The sequence below is a fragment of the Syngnathus floridae genome, chromosome 19 (assembly GCF_059516105.1).
Source record: "Syngnathus floridae isolate MCC-2025c chromosome 19, RoL_Sflo_1.0, whole genome shotgun sequence".
Lineage (NCBI taxonomy): Eukaryota > Metazoa > Chordata > Actinopteri > Syngnathiformes > Syngnathidae > Syngnathus > Syngnathus floridae.
Window position 1 is genome coordinate 3,280,810 of NC_142431.1, and position 22,532 is coordinate 3,303,341.

The following is a 22,532-nucleotide window of genomic DNA, read 5'->3' on the forward strand; positions in this document are numbered from 1 at the left end:
TCATATTAGTTATCATTATCAAACAATTGGGTAAAATCAAATTAGTAAAGTAAATTAACGAATAACAAATACCTCATTGCGAATACAGCGCCAGAAGTTCACTGCGCATGCGCAGAGGCGGCAAAATTCATATAGCCAGACGTTAGCTCCAAGTTGACGTTAGAACGAAAACAATTGACTTTCTTCATCTTCCACATTTTTAGCCTTGATGTTATGGATAAAATTATTTGGTAACCCTTAACAATATTTACCAAGAGGTTTTTGCAAGTAACCACTGCGAGGTTTGTTTGACTTTCTTATTTATTTCCGATCTCTTATTTATGTTAAGTTGAAAAACTAACAGCCCGAATCCGATTTTGTTTATTTTTGATTTTGTTAATACCTTGATGATTTCTTTGAGGAATATCAAATATTAAATCCCGTTTATTAGTGCATATGTTCTTTCATTTGTTAAGCAAAACTCTCCCCGAAATGGAAATCAAATTTGAAAAACTGTAACTGTTCACCATCATTTGTTTGTGACGGGAAAAGTAATGGGTTTTTTCTTCTTCACTAATTTAGTTGAAAATGGAGCCCTTGCACTCTGACAAAAATGAGTAAGTAAAAAATAATTGAGGAAATATTCTTATATCTTGTGATTGGATTTTGTGGAATGAGTTGATGGATTTATATTACAGTGAAAACAGTGGAGGCTCCTACAGGAGACGAATATCTTCTGTGAGTAATTCAAATGACCTAATGATGAACTAAATATATTATATTGGGGCAAAAGACCATTTAAACAATTATGTTATGTTTTATAATTACTCTGTTTTGATTTTCAAGATTCTTAAAACTCCACATAAATCTGCAAAATTCCCGGATCCAAATCAACAGGAAAACGAGGTAAATAGATATTTTGGTTACACACTTATTCTATAATATTACTACATTTTCTAATGCATTATTTTCATCCAGGTTGAATGTGCCAAACCAGTTGATAAAAGAAATTCCAGAAGAGTTACTTTTGCACTAGCCAATGATGTTCTTCTTTATTCCAAGTAAAACACACAAAACACACATCTTTGTGTTAAAATAATGGCAACATACTTTGATACATTCTTCTTTTCCAAAGGGATGCGAAAAATGCCTCGCTGGTCCGAAGTCCATTTCAAGAGTTAATGTCTACAGGTATGTAATTCTCAGTTTGGTTGCATGTGATTAGATACTGAGCAGTTTTGTAATTGTTTTCTTACATTCTTTTTCTTAGCATCAGTGCCAGGAGAAAATAGGTAATGTGATGACTTTATTTTCTTAAAAAAATAAGATGATTTTATATAGCATTTTCATTTTTCTTGTTGTAGTGCCCAAGTGTCAGTTAGTGAAGATGGGATCCATCAAAAAATGGGTATGGCTTCTTTTTGTTTTCATTTTGTTGATCTTCTGTTGCGTATATTGTAAATACAGTATGTGTCCAAAATCAATCTAGGAATGGACCCACTGATAGGTGCACCTCTTCATGTCTATGAACAAAAAGGAAATGTGAGATGATCTTCTTTACTTTACCAATTTGCTACATTTAAGATGTGAATCATTGTAATGTTCCTCAAAGATGTTCAAACATGGAGCTTTTACTAATTTTCAGGCCAACATTGAACCAGGAGAAGTCTTTGGAGAGAAAACAGTGACGTTCAGCGGGGAGGATAGCTTCATGGAGATGACCCAGAGTCAAACGATCAACATCACTGGCCATCAAGACTATCTTGTAGGTGCTTCACAGAACAATAGAACCTCGCTTTTTTGTGGAAAGAAGACCGCAATGTCCTCAGGAGATGGCAAATCAATGAAATTGAATCTCGGTCACGGCGCAAATGTTGCAAGAGAGTTGCAAGATAGAGTTGCGTCACCGGTGCAAAGTTTTGATCCTTTTTTCAACAACTTGCTTGCTCGTCTTCCAAGCCTATATGGATCAAATGCTGAACCTGATGAAACCACGTTGGACATGGCCCAGATTACAACAGTAGATGTGGATAAGGAAAATCAAGATCCAACTTTGGTTCATTCTGAAATGGGGACTATTGGACTCTGTCAAGATGAAGAGAGCAAGATGGATATGACAGTTACTCACACGGGCCACATTGCAGGATCGAAAGATGATGCTGATGATCCTTTTCGGTGTTTTTTCCCCCAACAAGAAATGTATTCCCAGTCTGGCACGGCATCACAAGCAAGCCCCAACACAAAGACCCTGGAGAAACACACCAGAATCACCCTGGGCTCACCCAATCTAAAAGATACTTTCAAAAAACAATCCACAGAGAAGAAAATGATATTCACTGCAGAAGATGCCTGTATGGACATGACAGATGCAAATTTGGAAAAAAATTTCCGTGAAGAATTTTTTGCGTCTTCTATGAAAAAGAAAGACCGAGCGACTACTGGCCAACCGGCTTCATCAGAAAAAAATGTGGACCCCAAATTTGAAGAATTCCTTGCAAAAGTCTTCAAAACAAATGGCACCAAAGTTAATCCTGGACATTCTGGAATGGCTCAGATTAACCCTCTCGCTAAGGCAACTGAGGAACCATGTAATGGAAGTCCAATCCATCCCAAAGATAACTTGACCATAGATATGACCGAATTTCAAAGATGCGATATCCGACGTTGCCTACCTGCGCAAGTGAGGCACCCTAAAGGTCGACAAACCGCTTTTCCTCGGTTGTTCCCTGACACTCTACCTAGCAGTGACGAGAGAACTGTGAGGTTCACAGCAAATGACGGTACAATGGATATGACCCAAAGTCTTACCGTGAACATTGATACGCCATTTGAACCAGGCACACTCAAAAATACTGGAGGAGAGAATACAGTCATTAAGTTTTCTGCAAATGACGTAGCGATGGATGTGACGCAAAGCCTCACCTCAGTAATTGATACTCAGCTGGAGCCAGAAGTACCTAAAAGTATTCGTGGTGCACCTGCAGGAGAAGAAAAAACGATTAGGTTTTCAGGAAATGACACAGCGATGGATATGACGCAAGTGATCGACACTCCCTTTGAACCTGAAGCACATCACAATGCTAGAAAAGAGAAACTTGTCAGGTATTCATCAAATGGTGTTGAGATGGATGTGACGGGAAACCTGACTGCAAATTTTGCTACACACTTGGAACTAGGAGCACCCCACAATGAGCCTACTGGAAAAGAGAGAACAATCCAGTTTTCAGCAAAACATGACGCAATGGATATGACACAAAGCCTCACCTCAGTAATCGATACCCAGTCCGAGCCAGAAGTACCAAAAAATATCCATCGTGTACCTGCTGGAGAAGAAAAAACAATAAGGTTTTCAGCAAATGACGCAGCGATGGATATGACGCAAAGCCTCACGGCAGCAATTGATACTCGGCTTGAGCCAGATGTACCAAAAAATGTCCATCGTGTACCTGCTGGAGAAGAAAAAATGATCAGGTTTTCAGCAAATGACGCAGCAATGGATATGACGCAAAGCCTCACGGCAGCGATTGATACTCAGCTCGAGCCAGAAGTACCTAAAAATATCCGTCGTGTATCTGCTGGAGAAGAGAAAACCATCAGGTTTTCAGCAAATGACACAGCGATGGATATGACGCAAAGCCTCACGGCAGCAATTGATACTCGGCTTGAGCCAGATGTACCAAAAAATGTCCATCGCGTACCTGCTGGAGAAGAAAAAATGATAAGGTTTTCAGCAAATGACGCAGCAATGGATATGACGCAAAGCCTCACGGCAGCAATTGATACTCGGCTTGAGCCAGAAGTACCAAAAAATATCCGTCGTGTCTCTGCTGGAGAAGAGAAAACCATCAGGTTCTCAGCAAATGATGCCGCGATGGATATGACGCAAAGCCTCACGGCAGCGATTGATACTCGGCTTGCACCAGAAGTACCAAAAACTGTCCACCGTGTACCTGCTCGAGAAGAAAAAACGATCCGGTTTTCAGGAAATGATGCAACAATGGATGTGACGCAAAGCCTCATGGCAGCGATTGATACTCAGCTCGAGCCAGAAATACCCCAAAATATCCGTCGTGTACCTGCTGGAGAAGAAAAAATGATCAGGTTTTCAGCAAATGATGCAGCGATGGACATGACGCAAAGCCTCACCTCCGTAATTGATACTCAGCGTGAGCCAGAAGTACCCAAAAATATTTGTCATGTACCTGCTGGAGAAGAACAAATTATCAGGTTTTCAGCAAATGATGCAGCGATGGATATGACGCAAAGCCTCACCTCCGTAATTGATACTCAGCGCGAGCCAGAAGTACCAAAAAATATTTGTCATGTACCTACTACAGAAGAAAAAATGATCAGGTTTTCAGCAAATGATGCAGCGATGGACATGACGCAAAGCCTCACCTCCGTAATTGATACTCAGGGCGAGCCAGAAGTACCAAGAAATATTTGTCATGTACCTGCTGGAGAAGAAAAAATGATCAGGTTTTCAGCAAATGACGCAGCAATGGATATGACACAAAGCCTCACCTCCGTGATCGATACTCAGTCCGAGCCAGAAGTACCAAAAAATGTCCACCGTGTACCTGCTCGAGAAGAAAAAACCATCCGGTTTTCAGCAAATGACGCAGCGATGGATATGACGCAAAGCCTCCCCACAAGATTTGAAACTAGTCAAGATGCAGTGGAAATTCCAGATGCTGCCAACTCAGAAGAAACTCAAAGTAGCAAAGAAGCTGAATTGAGAAATAAAACTAGTCCCTTATCGCAAAAGTTAAGTTCACCTAGTACCGGTGACCATGGCAGACTTTCAAGTCCCTCAAAGAAGTCTAGACGGTCAAGTATTGCTGATCTTCAGTTAAAATTAAGGCGCTTGAGCCACAAAATGACTTCTGAGGTCATTCTTCCAGACAGCACTGCATTTTTGCCGAATTTGGATTCTGACGCTGACAAAAGCACAAAATACAACGACCATTCGGTATCGGAATTTGTCCCAGATATTAAAACCGGCTCAGGAAACGTAGAGGATTCCGAAACACAATCCAGTCCGCAAGGATCTGCAATTGTGGGATCCCCTTTTGCGTTCAAGACTACAGAACTGATGTCAACACTGTCAACTGGAGGCTTTAAGCAAAAACTCCCACAAAGAAAAACTCGATCCAGCCAAAGCAACTCTCAGGAGAAATCTGTGAGTTGGACAAAAATCGACAATATCGTCGATAAACTGAAAACGTGGAACGACGGTGACGTGCGTAACATTTGCGATGAAGAGCTCGTTAGCTGTGACGAGTCCTTCCAAATACTCTACGACAAAAGTCCCCCGAAAGAAAATTCATTTATTATGGAAGAGTTTAGCATCGATGAAGTCTTCCTGAACAATGTCCTTCAAGAAAACAGCCCAGATGGAGTCCAGGGTACCAAAAGATGCTTGGCATCAGATGAACACGATACAGAGAACAAAAAGAAAATGAAAACGTCCAGCATGATGTTCCCTGAGACTGTTGCAACGGTAGGTCAATTTATTTCAACCCCTAATTTATCAGACGGTAAAAACATTCCCGTATTCGATTTCTTTCCAGGAAATACAGGCTCAAGTTCTCGAAATTGATCATCGTGCGGACACCACCACAGTTCCATCCTCGTCAAACCAGACGATGGATTCTTCCAGTAGTACTCGCTCGAACATCAGCTCGTGTGACGCTACATTTAATCCTAGTAAGTTTGTGTTTATTTTTAAGAAACTAAATAGATTTTTTTCACCAGCTCCAGTCGTCACTTTGTGATGTCACAATGTGATACAATTGCATCAATATTAGTGTTTCTTATTTTCAGCTTTTAAACACAGCATGATGGAATCTCATTTTGAAGACCGTGAAGTGCAGGTTTGTTTCCGGATTTAAATTCAGGATTTTATTTTCTCACCACACCCAGTGATCGATTTACATTTTTTTTCTTTTTTTTAACAGAAATTAAAGGATGGCAGTATAACTGTGCTTGAGTTCTTAAGACTGTTCAACATAGACTTTGTAATCCATGAACCTAGGCAAAGCATCCTTCCTGACAAAGTAGGTTTATACTCCCAAAATGATTTTTTTTTTTAAACTGACATGCAATAAGATGAATTTTTTTTTTTTTGCTCAGTTTCCACATGCCACTGGTTGCTCAGCAATGGATGTATTAAAAAACAGACATGTATATCATCCTAAAAAAATGGTCTATGAAGCTGATTTCAATAACCTCTCTGAAAAGGTGGAAGGGTAAGAGTATTTATTTTGGTTTGTCATTTAAATACAGTATAGTCTTAAAAGTTTAAAAGACATTCTGCACTTTTGTTTTCTCAGGCTGAATTACAGAATGTTGGACAAAAACAAATCTCTCAAGGTGATCAATTACCAATTGTGGGATGATTTGAAAGACTGGACAGAAAAGGAGGTATTGAACTTTTTGTTGGAATAATTCTTAACATTTAAGCATTTTTTTTTCCCCAAAATGTTTTCCTCCAAATTGTACATTTTCTAGACTTGGAATTCTACGCAGTATTATTGACTACTTTTGTTTGAATCAACAGATCAAATCTTTTGGTGTAAAACTAAAAGAAAGACACAATTTCTACAGAAAGATGAGCAAAATCCACAGACATGAAATGAAGGAGGTCCTGTATTCAAACCTTGTACAGACTCTTCAGGTAACTACAACACACACACACTTTATAGTGGTTCATCTAACATTGACATCTGATTCTTTCCAGGATGAGCAGCAGAAGTTCAAAAATACAATTGAATCGAACGAGATGAGCAAAATTCTAGATGATTGCATTTGTGATTTGGAAGCAGGTAATCTGAGAACTATTCCCAAATATATTCCAAGTGTTCATTTTACTTAATTATTTTATTTGTTTTGTGTACTGTGTTAGTCTAGTACTGGTGGTAGCATAGGGTCAAAGGTTACTATTATATACTCTTACATTATTGTTCTTATTCTCTTCACCAGAACTAGCTGCAGTTGAAGACAAAGGAAGTGAAGACATGCCAAGTCTAAAGTCACTTCAAGAAGGTAAGATAGCACTCCGCATATTTTAGTTTAATTTATGATATACCTTTGATGTCCACTTGTAAAAGTTAAATGAACCCACATGTTTTTTTTTCTTCAACAGAGATGATAAAAATCAATGAGGCATTGGATGACAAAAACCGGTAAACAGATTATTATTAGTCTTTTGAAACATACGTACAGTGTTGTTTACGTCAATTATTATTCCAAATTGTTTGCTTTCGTTCCCTCTTACCACAGACAAATATGTGAACTGGAGTTGGAGAAAACTCAAGCTTCAGGAAAATTGGTCAGGTTGAAAGCTGAGACAAAAAATCTTCAGAGCTTCATCGGCGTGCTTGAGAAGTCAGTTTCTCTTTGCAATGTGAACTGTTTACATTTGCATATTGGTAGTTGTCTATACTCAAAGACATTGATTGACATTTTTTAATGTCTTCCCAGGCTGACCGAATGGAGAGTCAGAGAAAAGACGGAAACACACACCCTGTACACTTTCCTCTACGACACATTGCGTTTACAGCTGGTGCACGCAGGTAGATATTTTTTTTTGTCTTGTCAGCAGAAGTAATCAATTTTTCTTTTTTTCAATTCAGTAGCTCGACTTAGTATATTATGTTGGCGGGCTAACTTTGGACAAATTCTCACCTATGGGCAATTTAGTCTTCAATGAACCTAACTTGCATGATTCTGGAATGTGAGTGGAAGTTGGCAAAGTAATTAATGTGCTGTCTTTGTTTTTAAGGAGATGACGCGGAACCTGATCGGAAAATATCCCGGATCAATTTCAAATTTGTCCTCGACGGTATGGAAAAACAAGCTGTAGTTATACATAAAAACAGTTTGCAATCTCATCCACACTATATTATTTATTACAGAAGTCATGCCAGATTACATTTTTATATCGACTCAAATGATTTTTGTTTGTTTTATTTTTATATCTAGATGAAAAGTCACAGAGCCACGCACGCATTGCTCACAAACTGCTGTCTCAGCATATCGAGTGTGAAACAGCCTGGGTGGAGAAGTACCCAACAAATAGTCACATCCCAAAGGTCTGTGTGCATGGATCACAGATTCACAATATTTGTATTCTAATTACAATGGATGTTTCTGACCTATATTTCCTCTTTTGTGCAGCTGCTCCATGACTTGTCCTTGGTGGTGAGTACCTGTCGGCTCTTGGGGGAGGAGTTACGACTCCTGAAAATGTGGGGAGGTTTACGGCTCAACATTGTGGACATTAGCTGTCAGGACACTCGGTGAGAATTTTGATGTATTGGCTGACATCGTTTTTATGTTGCAGGTGTTATTGCAACTAATATGGTGGTCTTGTTCTAGGGTGAATATTGTCTTCAGCAGTCTGAGGAGACGTTCCAGGTTTGAAGTCGTTTTGTCAGTCAGCTTGGCCAAACAGTGCTATGTTCTTCATGTGCATAGCTTTCAAAACTTCTTTGGAGATGCAAGGTACGTATGATAATGTTAAAACAGTTTGGACATCCTTGAGCAAGAGCAAAATTTTTGAGATTTTTTTTGTGTGTGCAGGGCCGAGCAAATTGACGAGATTCTCAAGTCATTTTCCACAGGCAGAAATCTATTGACAAAGATTATCAAAAAGATCAACTGTGATTTACTTTGTTGAAAGTTGTACAATATGCCCCTTTGTAAAGGTCTTTGGATTCCTAGCTGCAGAATTATGTTGTATTTTGCCAGGCTGCAGTTCCTTCATTCACCTGTAGATGGCAATGATGTTCTACTTAATTTTGGTTCCCAAATTAAGATGTTGAGGTTAGTGATTTTGTAGTAATGTTTGGAATTCTCTTGTTACTGCAGTGAAAATGTTTTTGTCAGATTTTATGTTTTTTAAAGACCCATTGGTGTGTATTCATATTCAAATAAACATTTTGGAATTAGCTTTAGGGGGTTTTCTACAATTTCTCCAGACCAGGAGTTCAATCACAGCTGGTTGACAAAAGTAATGTCAAAAATGTGCATTTTTTGCCCCATTGTCTTTTGGGTGACTCAAGACTGACATTTGAAAGGTCAAATGAAGAGAGACAACCCTCTGAGATGTTTGACTGCCCATTTGTGTCTGATGCCCTGACATCAAAGGTCAAAGGTGACTTGTCAAACCGTCACCTTTAAAAAGCAGATCAGGTGAGTCAGCTTTAACAAAACTGTTTACCTGCACCTTCAAATAAACCGCATCATAAATATTGACACCGTTTTCCTTCCCTTGTAACACTTTTATCCTGATTTAGAGGTATTTACATTGTCAATCGTGATCACTAATTCAATTCGATGGATCATTTGGCTTCAGGCAACTCTTATACGCACACCTCGAAGCACTATTTCACAGTACTAACCTCGTCAGTGTCTCCGCCTGACATCAACCCCTGTGCGGCAGGGTGCTGAAATTGGTTTCAGAAGATCGAAAGCCACTAAAGGCTTTGATTTGTTGTAGGATGCTGTGCATCATTTTCAGGAAGACCTCATTATAAAAAAAACCTGTTTGTTTCTTGACGCTCTCTTTTGTTGTGTTTTATACAATAGAGTGCTGTTCTTCAAAGTTGACTCCAAACATCAATGGCGTGTTCTCATGTTCATCGCTATCAGAGACCCTACCCCCCACCGATGCACTCCTGTACGCCTCCCGGACAGCTGAAGTTATCTTGTTATGTGGCATTAGGGGGCCGACTTAATTGGTCCTTGCAGGCAGGTAATTAGTTCTGGTGGCATGTGCTCCCAGAGGGATATGAATAGAAGGAATAGAGCTTGATCCCCCCCCCCTCCTCACCCCCTCTCTTCCTCTCCCACTCAACACATTCACACACACACACACACGGACGTTACCGCATTCTCTGGTCATTCTTAGGAAAAGACAATAGGACTGCCTTGTTAAAATAGGCTCGTGCTCAGCAGGGGGATAGTGGAGCCACAGCAGCTGCCCCGTAGCATCAAGCCTTAGTGAGGCCATCACTGAAAAGTTTACTGCCAAATTAACAAAGGAAGTCTTCAACAGGGAATGCATGAAGGTGAGAGGTTAGGTTTCAATTATAGTTAGAGTTAGTGAGCTAGTTGTCAGGAATTCAGTAAATCTATTTATGACATACTGTAGAGGGCAGTGGGGGGCGAGTCTACCTTGAGTCCAATAAGAACCCAAAGAAGTCTTTGCTGGATTTGTTCTTGTCAGTCTTCAGTCATACCAACCATTTTGTTATGTTTGTGGCATCTTCATCAAGTGACACACTTTTGGAATCCAAACTTCCAGACTTGTGGTTGTTGTGTGACCCACACCCCAAGCCTGCGAACAGGGGGACAACAGCCACCTTAGCTAAGTGCATTCCCTGAGGCTCCAATCCAAATCCCTTCTTGACCCTTACTGATAAACTATGCTATGGATAGCACAGTGGAGAGATTTCCTTTAAAATAAGAACCAGTCCAAAGTTTCCACAGAAACAAATCCACGTCTCATGTTATATATGACAAAGCTTTTCTTATTGTCTTTGCATGCACGTGACCTTTCAAGCTGCATGGAAACCGTATCCATAGGGCACATGTAAACATACACTCACATTCACGCATTGTTTTTCATTATGTTTACAATTTTTATCACTCACTGGTAAGGTGTGTGTTTTTCTTAACCTAGTATAGTTTCTTGTCCACTAAAGGTGTGATTACCTCATAAAAATTATTTTATTTTCAATGTATAAAGTTATGACATAGCCTAAATATCATGACTTATCAAGTCAAGTCAAGTTTGTTCATATAGCCCTAAATCACAAACAAGTCTCAAAGGGCTTCAAATATACAAAAAATAACAATTATTCTCAAACATCCCCTAATTTTATTTATAAAAATGCAGCAAAGCAGAATCAGATAGCAAAAGACTTTTAAAACAGACATTGAAAGAGGAGACAGACGGGGTTTTGGTGACTTGAGAAGGCTCCAGGTTTTTCATTGTCTTAAGCCCAATGCAGCCTGGCCTTTGTCAGGTGCCCCCCAGCAGTAATTGCTCATGACTTCCAGGGCCTGGCACCCACATGTTCATGGAAGGATGGGATTAACACGTTAAGAGTGCCCCAGGAGTTACTGATAAGATTTTTGGAATCCTTTCATTTTGTGGTGAGGCCCAGAAGAGAACAAACAGTGTGCTTCCAAAAAGGTCACCTTTAATAATAAGAGGTCTTTATATTTGTCTGATTATTATATTTAGGTCGGTTACGTTTCTCTCTGGAAACCCAGCAACCTTGTCACTTTAATGAAGATGAATAGTTGAGTCGGCATTGTAAACTTGCATGACTGGAAGTGGAGTGATGGAGAGCCTATACATTTGGAGTCATGCCCATTCGTCAGAGTTTCCAGTTAGGCATTCAATCAATTCACCGCTATATATGGTTCATTTATGTCACATTTCTGAGAGCGCCAGTACAATACCTTCACTCAACAAGCCTTCCTTTCTTATCGTGCCCAGCAGCTTGGCCGGATCAGGCGGTATAAAGTGGACTTGCCCAGAGGAGAGACGCCGTGTTCCTCTTACGGGTCCACTCATTGTTTCGCCTTGGCCTATATTTATTTTGATGTAAATCAGCTCACAAATGTGTTACGTCCTGCCCTTGTGCGCCGGGAGGCTCATTTGACGAAGGGAAGTTCGTTCAATTGAGATTGGGTGTCTACAGATGGCTTGCCATTATACAGTTTTTATTAATAAGTGAGAATGACATCATCCTAACCCACCCGGAGTCGCTGGGCCGGGGTCAGAAAAGGGCTTCCGTGACCTCTTGATCCATGGGTTGAAGATATATTTATATGCTATAATATTTTTTGGGTAATTTAAAATATGTAGTGTGAGTTTGCAAATCATACGCAGGCCTAAGTCTTATTTTTTCTTCTCAGTACGAGCACTGTGTAAATTATTGTTTTCATTGTGCCATGTTAATTAATAAAGCTTGTTTTAGAGAAGAATACAATATACTGTAAAAAGTGTGAATACATTTTCCCATAGGCGAGTGAAATGACTGAATGAATGAGAACCCAAAGCATATATTCATTTTTAAATAGGCTATCATTGATTTATTGTTTTTCTCGTACAAATTAAAATATTTACACATCCATTTCCGATATATTATTTACACATTCGCGCTTGATGGGCTTCTGTTCTGGTAGTTGAGTGTGGGTGTTTTGCCCTCTCAAGGCTTCCGTAGGATTCCTTCACTGTCCGTGTGTTTGCGGTGACAGACCAGAATCACCGCGCACCAAACTATGGAGGAGATCAACAACTTTGAAGTCGTTCCTTGCACAGACTCCGACTACCTGAAGCCTTTCAGGGTCCACTACAACCAAGTAAGCTGTCTCTCCGCGGCTGTCAAGATGCGGCTGGATGCTGCGGGTTAGCCCAACCCCCCCGCGATTCACTTTAGGAAGCTAGCACAACATAAAGACAACGCTGACCTTAAACTGTCACTGACAGCGATCATCAATAATCACGATATACCATTTGGATCAAGACATTTGTCTTTTGTGTCCTTTATCATGCGGTCGACTAAATATAGTTCGAAAATGCTTTTGTGACATCTGACAGCCAATGCACAATTCTAGCCTAGCATGCTAGCGTTAGCCTGCTGCAGATGTTTCAATTGCTGCTCGAGCATATGTTGTAAACAATAGTTTGTGCATGTTTAACATAATTTGTATTGTCATCATGAAAAATTGTATTAATTTGTCTATCTGTTTCATATTTTAATATTTAGTGTGTGTATTATGGATCTATGTAGACTAGCATCATGGGTTCAATCATGTTTGACCTTCGAGCTTCCTTTTCCCTGCCACTCAAGATAGAAAAATAAGAAATTCAGTTCAAATTAATACAAAGGGAAGAGTTTTGTCTTTTTTTCCTGATTAGCCTATTGACCTATTCACATATCGCTTGAAGCAGCTCTTTGTAAATGTGCCCTCAAGCTCAGTTACCAACTTATGGTGCTTATGGTCAGGCAAGTTTCTTTTCACCGTTTGGGGTTCACACCTTTAAGCTTTTTCAAGAGAATGGTGGAACAGCTAATACGGCAGATGGGCAACAAAAGAGATGATGATGGTGACTACCTCTCTGTTCTCCCCTCTTTTATCCTGGCCAGATCAGGATGGGCTGTTTCTGGAGTCCCCACAAAGGCTTTTCAGGCATCTCCAAAAACCTTTCATGCTGCACCTCTGCAACCTTACAATATATTCACTCTAAAAAAATCCACTATGAAGTGGTTCTCTTCATCATTTATGAAGATCTGGTTTCATATCTATTAATGCAGGTGATTGTCCTTGTTGACTCTGGGAAAGGGCTTACTCACTATTGTTGCTTCATGTGAATCACAAGTTGCTACTTCATGCAGGCTAATTACCTTCACTTATTCATGATAATGATTTGAATTATTCATCCTCAGTAGCTTACAGCCTGTGGCCCCTTAGTCCTTCACTGAATGCACCCATTATGATCTCAAAACACACTTGAATTGTTATTGAGCTTATAAAAAAAAAGTTAACTGCGGTATAATACATTTTGAATATATAAGCAAAAAGATAAAAACAATTGTGTAGGAACCCTTAACTCTGATGTTTTGTTCCAGTAGTCACTATCATATTTTTTTTGCACTAGACTCCAGAATGGAGACCGCAAAAATAGAGAGAATTAAATAGCTTTTCTAGTATGTTTATTTTTTTTTTATTGGAGAGCCTGCAAAGAATTAATAAACAGACTTTTTCTTATTTCTGCTTTTGGCATTAGCTGTTATGGGTGCAACCTACTTGGTGGCATTCATGTTTTTAAAATTGCACGCCTTTTTTTTTTTTTTTTTAAATCCTGTGGATCATCTTCTGATGGTTCTGTCGATACTGCGAATGCTCATCACAGGCTGTCTGTCACGCATGCTTCTTTTGTTCCTTTATCTATTCCTGATCATTAGTGGAGCAGCTGTAAAGTGTGTATGGGAGGCTTGCCGGTGAGATCCCAACTGAAGTTAAATCCCCCCCAAAAAACCGGGAGCGCATATGTTAGGAATCAAAGAGTGCTATTGAATCGGAGGACGAGTTGATTTTTTTTTTTTCTCCCCCTACTTTCTGCAGCAGCTGCCAGCTTTGTAGTATTGAGTGGGGTAAGCACAGTAGGTGTATGGCGCTGGTCATCGCACGTTAAGCACCTAAAAGATCAAGACGCCCCTTTCTCCAATAGCCTTTCAAACAGGAGCCTGTCATGTTTGATGCCCAAAAGCCAGAGGGACCACATTCAGATCCCGTGAAGCCTCCTCTGGTTTCTCTTATCCCACATAGCCGCTCGCTCGGCGTCGACTAATCACTGTGTCGTAATCCACATCGAACATGATTCTGCAGCTCTCCTGGGCCGTTTGCACCTGCCCCCCTCTCCCCTTCCTCTCAGCAAGAGGGCCAAGTAATGAGAGGAACACCACCATCTGGGAGTGGTGACAGGAGAAAAAGAATGGCTGCATTTGAGTATCATCTTATTGGTATTCCCAATTGTTGTGGAAAAAAGCTGGTTTATCAATCAGATTCACTCGATTTTACCGGGGTTGATTGAACACAAAGAAACACTTTGTGGAGGCAGGTTAAGAAATGTAGGTGTTTCTGCGTGGGTGGCAAACTTGCAGGACTCAACAGGCTTCTTAAAATCTTTGCTTGTTTTGCAAGTAAGCGGGGTGCGGCTAGCTTGGCCTCACCAGAGAATTATAGCAATTGTTTGCATATTAGTTGATTTTGACTGATATAAAGGCCAAAACATAAAATAATTAAATCCCACGTGTCTTACAATGATTTTGCACGAACAAAACTTAAGCGCCTGTCATTTCTCAAGCCGCCAAGACACCCTCAATGTGACTAACTGCTTAGGCTGCAAAAGTGCCGCCCGCCAATTTCTCCTGCTCGTCGGGCTCGGCTGGGTTGCCCAGACCACGGTTATAATCGAATGTGCTAAAATAAGACGCCAGTATGTCTCATGTCAGCCTCCTCGCCGTCTGAGAAAGCCTGCCAGCATTCAGACATGAGAATATAAAAAAAAAAATCTGTTTTGATTGCATTGTGAAAATGAAATCAAGTGAATAATTTTGGAAGTATTTTTAAAACAATCTCACAGCTATCACTTAGGCAAATTCCTGGCCACTTTTACTTGATGAGAAACACGTGAGACACTTCCCACACTTGATCTCTTTTCTGCCGCTCTTTAATTGCACATTTGATGGTGTGTAATGCTGCACATCCTGTTGATGTGACAACATGACCGCAGGGCACATAAACAGCTATTTCCAACCCCTGCCATCGAAGCCCAACGACAATGGGACGTGTTTTGAGCATTTAGTCATCAGGATTCCCTCCCTGAAACTAAATCCATCTTGTAAACGCCCATCTTTTCTTTTTTGGAGACAATGCTTTCAAGTCATTGACTTATTTTCTTATACAATGTCTCCCTATCAGTTGGTGACCTTCTGACATTAGCAGTTATTTGTCAGCCCAGTGTTTCCTTATTACATTTGAATAATCTCCGGAACAAGATGTTTGAGGGAACTAAGGTTCAAATGAGTCATCTTCAGATTTTCATTTTTATTGCTTTTACTCATGTTGCCTTCTGATTTCTTCACAGAATGGCACAAAAAAGTCTTGGGACTTCATGCAAACCCACGACAGGTAAAACACTCTTTTATACCCATTAATACTTCTATAATAATAATAATGCTGAAGTTTGCATCTCAGATCATTTAACTTTCCTCTCCTACTGACTCCAAACAGAGGTCCACATGAAAAATAGTCCTGCTGAGACCAATGTACCCTCAAACCTGTATTTCTAAGACGAAATAGCTAACTTGTCCCAAGGTGTAAACTTTGCCAAAATATGATTTCTTGTTTTGACATGTAATGAATGGGCCAAAATTTGTTTTGCATTTCTGTTTAAGTGGCCATTACAGTTGACCCTCAGAAGTTATGTCTACACTCTAGATGTGAAGGTAAATAATGGGGAAAAAAAAAATGAATGTTGTTGGTCCTTGCACAATATAATAGACTATAACAAGGTGTTAGCTTATCAGTGTTATTATATATCGCTTCCGTCTTTGGTTTGTTCCAAAATCTGCGATCCTAAAGTCACTCAGGACAGACTTGTTCACTCATTATGTTGGGAGGCATTACCGTATTTTCCGCACTATAAGGCGCACCGGATTATAAGGCGCATCTTCAATGAATGGCGCATTTTAAAACTTTGTCCATATATAAGGCGCACCGGATTATAAGGCGCACCTTCAATGAATGCCCCATTTTAAAACTTTGTCCATATATAAGATGTATACATTTGGCCCACGCCTGCTGTAGTGGCTCAATATTGGTCCATATATAAGGCGCACCTGATTATAAGGCGGCTTTTGAGAAAATTGGAGATTTTTAGGTGCGCCTTATAGTGAGGAAAATACGGTACTTTTAGGATTGTACAAAAAAAATGAAAAGAGCCAGGAAGTGAGGTGTGGTTGCTCACAACTTGGATGTAACTCTTCATTTGTTTTTAGGTCAGGGACAACACTTTCTCCTCACTGGTGTCACACGAATGAAAGCTCATGAGAGCACAAAATACCAACAATTGTTGACTGGAGTCTAACACTCCACTTTCTGCTTCGAGACCATTTTAGGGAAAAGGAAAAACACCCACCTTAATTACCATGACTGCAACGACCACAGAATGTTCTGAGGGACGCTACGATAAACATCCACCAGTGCCACAAAAACATGTGCGCACTTGGTGGGTAGAGTCCCATTGTGTTGTTATTTTGACACCTTTGTGTTAGCGGTAGCAGACTGGTGCTTTCCAAGAAACCAGAGAAAAAAATATGTTCTTAACAAATCCTCCGTGCATGCCGAGAACTCTTTGAATAACATTATGCCCGCCATCTTATTTTGCGTAAAAAAAAAAAATACAGTTACTGTTTTGGCACTTAACACCAGTATTCACCTTCGACCCGCTGTCCACATGTCCCACCTTTATCCTACTGTCTACTTTAAAGCCCCTTTGAGAAGGTAGCACGATTAACGATGCATGGAAAGTCCCAAGCGTCTTGGTATAACCATTAGAGCATTTTGTCTGTGGGAAGCTGCAGGAGAGTTGTAATGGTGTGGAACACTTCGAAAAGACCCAGAGCTGCCTCAAGGGACAGCTTCTATGCCTCCAGGCTACATGTCCTACTTTTCTATTTTTGCCTCAATCTGTTGCTGCATAATTGTATCTATCGGTTGCAGTTCTAATTTGTGATTCCAGCTGTAAGCATTTGCAATTGTGCTAATTGCTCGAATGCAATGATATGAGGAGCTGACCAAAAGTACGTCGTTAGTTCTAAGCAAGTTGGGTAAGGTCCTTTCATCATGGGAATCATTTCCTCCTGCCTCGGACACATCCGCTTTCCCAACAAAAGGCTTTGCAAGTCTCCCCAGGCAGTGGCCGTCTGTCACATCCACATGCAGCAACCATGCAATACCTGGGGGGGGGGGTTAGGGTTAGCGTTTCTGAAGCCTCATTAAAAACACAATGGTTTTATGGTCTACACATTTGCATAAGATCATTATTGCATTAACCAGTTCTTCTTGACAACTGCAAAAAATATTCACATTTATTTTCAACGTCTTACCTGTTTGATCTATTTGCCTAAAAGCTTTTATTCTTATTTCTCCTCAGTGTATCCGTGCTGATATTCAACACCACCTCCCACTGTTTTGTTCTCGTCAAGCAGTTCCGTCCAGGTATGTTTTTTTTTTTCTGCCCCACCAGTTTTGGAGCACACAAATCTAATGTACCCTGGGGTGTGGCTGATTTATGTTCCGTGTGAGATTTGGATTGTTAACCACTTTCACTGATAGCGTCGTACATTTTCAAATCCCGTCGATTCATGTAGATTGGAGCAACAATGCTTAAGAGCCCCACCTTTTTTGGTACACAATGCCAGAGACAGTTTCACACTGCACTCTTTTAAATTCAAGGAAGTCTGGGTATTCATATGTTTTCCCGCTCTTATTCCTCAGATAATAATAATAATGTTCCCTTCATCTGGGTTTTGACATTTGCGTTCAACCCTATCAATTTGTCAACAAGAATAATATTTAGTAGTGAAATAAAGAAATATTAATATCTTCGCCGATTCTACAGCTGTATACATGTGTGAGTGGGAAAGGAACAAGACGAAAGCATCTCAAGACGCCGAAAAGACCGAGGAGGGGGCCACCGAAGCCTCAGACTCGGAGAGTCGGGAAGGCCAGGCGGACACGGAGGTGGGGGGCTCGTCCGCGTTGCCTCCGGTGGCCATGGGCATCACGTACGAGTTGTGCGCCGGGCTGGTGGACAAACCCAACCTCTCCTTGGAGGAGATCGCCAGACAGGAAGTGCTGGAGGAATGTGGCTACGACGTGCCCGCTTCGAAACTCAAGCGGATTACTTCTTACAGGTGAGCACTGTAGTCAGTCATAGTTGGAGTGCAGAAAATACATTCTGAAATTATGCTGCAATATTCTTTTGGTGGTGCGAAGAGGAAGGAAGCATCATATGAGCCATCCATCATTTTCAACATTATTAGAAAGCTGCAGGAGAAAAACAATCCCACATTGGACAGCCGCACCTGCACAGCCGTGACTGGCGGCTCTCATAACTCTTCTTTTGATTTGACTCCGGCGCCTCCTCCAGCTTTGTTGGTGTAGTCTATAGTCGATATTACGTGTGGGCCTCTTCCATTTAATAGATAGGTATCACCTTAACCCTCATGACCCTTATGAGGGCGCTTTTGACGGAAGTGCGGCAAAGCTGAATGCGGGGATGATTTAGTGTGGCGGCTAAATGGGGCTTTGTTGCGCTTTATAAATACGGAAAGAGTGAAATGACTCACGTTGGACAGGATATTTGGGGTAGCAACTGCTACAAGATATCTGATGCATCAGATAACTACGCTTATCTCTAGTCTGTGCTTTTAACAATCGTTATTTTTTTGCAGGACAGGACTAAGAGTGTGATTTTTAGAATCCCCTAAAAATACAGCCTGAATTTATTCCACCCTGATTTGTCTCCAGGTCCGGCGTGGGCGTGACGGGTTCCAAGCAGACCATGTTTTACGCCGAGGTATCCGACGATAATTGCGTGAGCGCAGGCGGAGGTGATCCGCGGGAGGGCGAGTTCATCGAGGTAGTCAAAGTACCGTTGCACGAAGCCATGACCTTTGCCTACAATGAGCGCATTCCCAAAACCATGGGCGTCATATTTAGCTTCATATGGTTCCATAACAATATGTCTCCTAAGTACAAGATCTCCACCAATGTGTAACTATTAACTTTTATGTCCAACACTGGCCCAGCGCAGCTACTCACATCCTCATGCCATCACCTCTATTATTATTATCATTATTTAAAATTATTTGGGAGACTGGTTGACATATGCCAATGTGCATTTTTTTTTTTTAATTTTGCCCTTTTTTATGTTTTCCATACTTTTCTTCAAAGCAAACTGCCTCAATAGGCTCTCTTGCACTTTTTTCATGTTATTATCGATGACTTTTGTTTTTTTTTTTAATTTATGGCACCGTTCATCCAAAATGGCTGCATATCACTGTTTTTATATGCCGGCCCGAGAGTAAATGAATGATCAGCTGCTTTCTTGAGGCATCATAGCCTGCATTTACAGAGCCATAATTCGTTTTGTCGATTTCCTTTTTATGCTGTCAAGTCATCTCTTCAGAGCAGAGTCTCTGCTGAGCAACCGGTTGGTTTCAAAACGTGCCCTTGAAAACCTTTATTACTCAAATTGTGGTCCAAAACATTGCAAAAAAAAAATCTGTGCTCGCCATGGTAATTGTACTGTGTTGTTAGCAAAGCCTCAAATCATTTCCTAGTTTCCAACAACTAAGAAATCATGCCAAAACAAAAACAATCAACCCAGAGGACATTTGTATTTGTGAAAATGAATTTTGCTGCATTTACACATAGATACTATCTGCTAAAAAGCTCAGGTCCAATTATTAAATTGCTTATTCCTATTCAGGGAGAATCTCTGTGATGATGACCAGCATTTAACAAACTTATTTGCAGCAAAATTTTCAATCTTCTCAATATCTGTGAAAAAGGGCTTGGTACCACATTGTCTTGTTCTTGCATGCAAGGGGGGGGGGAAAGGAATTTCTTACTAGACATTGTAGACATTTGGTGGTACAGATTCAAATGACCTCAAATACATTCTGATAATCAGATCATAAAGGTTTGACTGCTGACTGATCGAAGTGACTGCAAGATGATATTTCGGAATTAAGTTTGGAAATGCTATATGCTGTACTTATGTAAAAGTGAGAATTATTAGTTGTTTTGGGAAATTGTAAAAAAAAAACTGTGACTGATCCCCTGATGACAATCGACATTTAAGCTATAAGGTAATTTACTATGTTAAAATAATCCAAAATGTATTCCAAGTATAAGCAATAGTGTTGTTTCAGGTGTCCTGGTGCATCGTTTGAGGTCGAAATGCATTGTTCGAACCCGCACCAACCATACCGATATTTTCCAAACGCGCTTCCGAGCCACACAGGGTTGAACTCCAGCTTTAGTTTGATGACTACCGAGGCACTCAAGCGATCAAATTGTGCAAAACAAAGTGTGCTAACATGCTAAAAAAACAGTTGCATCACAAATATATAACGAGAACATCATTAGCGGCGGGGTGGGCGGGGGTAGGATTGGGTTGACTTGACATATTAAATTGGTTTTCCTTCTGATTTGCTATTAAATGTAATCTGAAGCGTTCTATTAAAGAGCAGTCTGTTTATGTGCCTGTAAGATGTAGTTTTGTTCTGCCTTTACAAAGATGTCCACCCCCCCCCTTCCACAAATCGATATGATCCCGTTTGACTTAATTTTCCGTATTCATCCTGGCGGACATTTGCACCGTGCAATTGTGCGTTCGACAAGCCATTTTTCATCGTATAAAGTGACTCCCCCCCCTCCCCTTTCTAAAAGCCATACGCTCCCTCTCTTAAAGCTAACACAATAATTGAGGTAGATACTTGTGTCATCCATTGTTGCATAAGGTGAAAAGGACCACAAGCTCAATGCTAAGGGCAATTCTACCTCCATCACTCAGGCATGAAACGTAACTATTTTGTGCCTGTTTTCTGTCTATAAAGCGCTGACATATCCAAATTTCAGCATCACATTAGAAATTTCCAAAACGATTACATTCAATAACACCAGATTTCCGTGTTTAGTGTCCCCCATGATTATGCTGTCGTTGTTTCTTTAACTGATTTATTTCAATCTGTGCTTATTTTGTTTCCAAGTCGCTTCAGTATTTTATTTTTTTTTTAAATAAGGTGCTATGTGTAGTGTTTGTAAAGTGAGACCGGTGGCGTCCGGTTGAATTAGGAGTCGAGACGTGGGTGTTGCAGTTTATTCGAAAACTCTGAGCCGCAACTATTAATTAATTTGACTAATTACACAGCACAGCTATATTTTTTTTCTGTTTTTTTAGCAAATTTGTAGCTGGATTTACACATACAACAGAGTGGTAGTCTGCTATAAAACCTTTTCGTTGTGCAAGCTCATGTTATCAGAAATACAAAATATTTTTGTTAAATCACAAGGTCAATCAAAAAACGTGTGTTTGTGTATTTCTTTTCTGGTGTTGCAGACTAAGCTTTTTTTTTTTTAAAAGAAGTATTTTCTCAAACACATGCATACATGTTTCACACTTGATTAAGAGTGTTTGATCTTTGTGGATGTTGTTTTTCTGTAATGTTACAAATCTGTTCAATTTAATTACCTAAATGTTAATATATTATACTTTTAGAACATGATTCTTGGTACCAACAAATCGTGTACCAGTATACTGTATTTAAGTATGATATCTTGCATGTGCACTTACTGTGATGGAATAAACTGCATTAAGTTTAAATAAAATGGGTTGGATACCCCAAATTAATTTTTTTCATTTTTTATATTTCTGAAGAACACACTGAAGGCAAGTTGATATCCAGTGATCCCTCGTTACTTCGCGTTTCGTTTATCGCGGCTTCACTACATCGCGGATTTTTTTTTCGAAATTAAAAAAACATTTAAAAGTCAAACTAAAACTTCTAAATTGAGGAAACGTGTCTAACTTTTAGGACAATGTAGTATTGCTCCAAATGTTCGTTTACATTCCTTTAGAAGCGTGTTAGCACGATCGCGAATTAGCATCTTTCCGCTAACTCGTTAGCCTGCCCAGTACTTCTTGTTGGTGACCGTACTTCGCGGATTTCACTTATCGCGGGTGGTTTTTGGAACCAATTACCCGCGATAAACGAGGGATTACTGTATCAATATATTTATTATTCTTTGTCGTTCAAATGTATATTATTACAATTCACATCGGATGTACGCGTCTCAAATTTGATACAACCAAACTAGATGTGGATCACAACATGACATTGCACATTTATGCAAAGAATCCCTCCATGCAAACACAAGTGAATGTAAAC

General features: G+C 40.1%; 2 protein-coding genes across 2 annotated transcripts; both read left to right on the plus strand.

Moving 5' to 3' along the window:
* Window positions 1-94: 94 nt before the first annotated feature.
* knl1 (kinetochore scaffold 1) lies at window positions 95-8,933 on the plus strand. The gene is made up of 26 exons (XM_088362464.1): window positions 95-281; window positions 562-596; window positions 678-717; window positions 826-885; window positions 958-1,040; window positions 1,115-1,170; window positions 1,250-1,271; window positions 1,344-1,387; window positions 1,469-1,521; window positions 1,625-5,482; window positions 5,553-5,688; window positions 5,806-5,855; window positions 5,940-6,038; window positions 6,115-6,230; window positions 6,315-6,405; window positions 6,542-6,658; window positions 6,722-6,806; window positions 6,964-7,026; window positions 7,127-7,166; window positions 7,264-7,368; window positions 7,465-7,556; window positions 7,766-7,825; window positions 7,966-8,075; window positions 8,161-8,282; window positions 8,362-8,487; window positions 8,566-8,933. Exons 2-26 carry the CDS (start codon window positions 568-570, stop codon window positions 8,660-8,662), a joined length of 5,754 nt encoding a protein of 1,917 aa, XP_088218590.1. The 5' UTR covers window positions 95-281; window positions 562-567; the 3' UTR covers window positions 8,663-8,933.
* A 3,271-nt stretch (window positions 8,934-12,204) lies between these two features.
* nudt14 (nudix (nucleoside diphosphate linked moiety X)-type motif 14) lies at window positions 12,205-21,994 on the plus strand. Its single transcript, XM_088362366.1, has 5 exons — window positions 12,205-12,363; window positions 15,656-15,699; window positions 17,726-17,790; window positions 18,194-18,488; window positions 19,105-21,994. Exons 1-5 carry the CDS (start codon window positions 12,283-12,285, stop codon window positions 19,352-19,354), a joined length of 735 nt encoding a protein of 244 aa, XP_088218492.1. The 5' UTR covers window positions 12,205-12,282; the 3' UTR covers window positions 19,355-21,994.
* The last annotated feature ends 538 nt before the right edge of the window (window positions 21,995-22,532 follow it).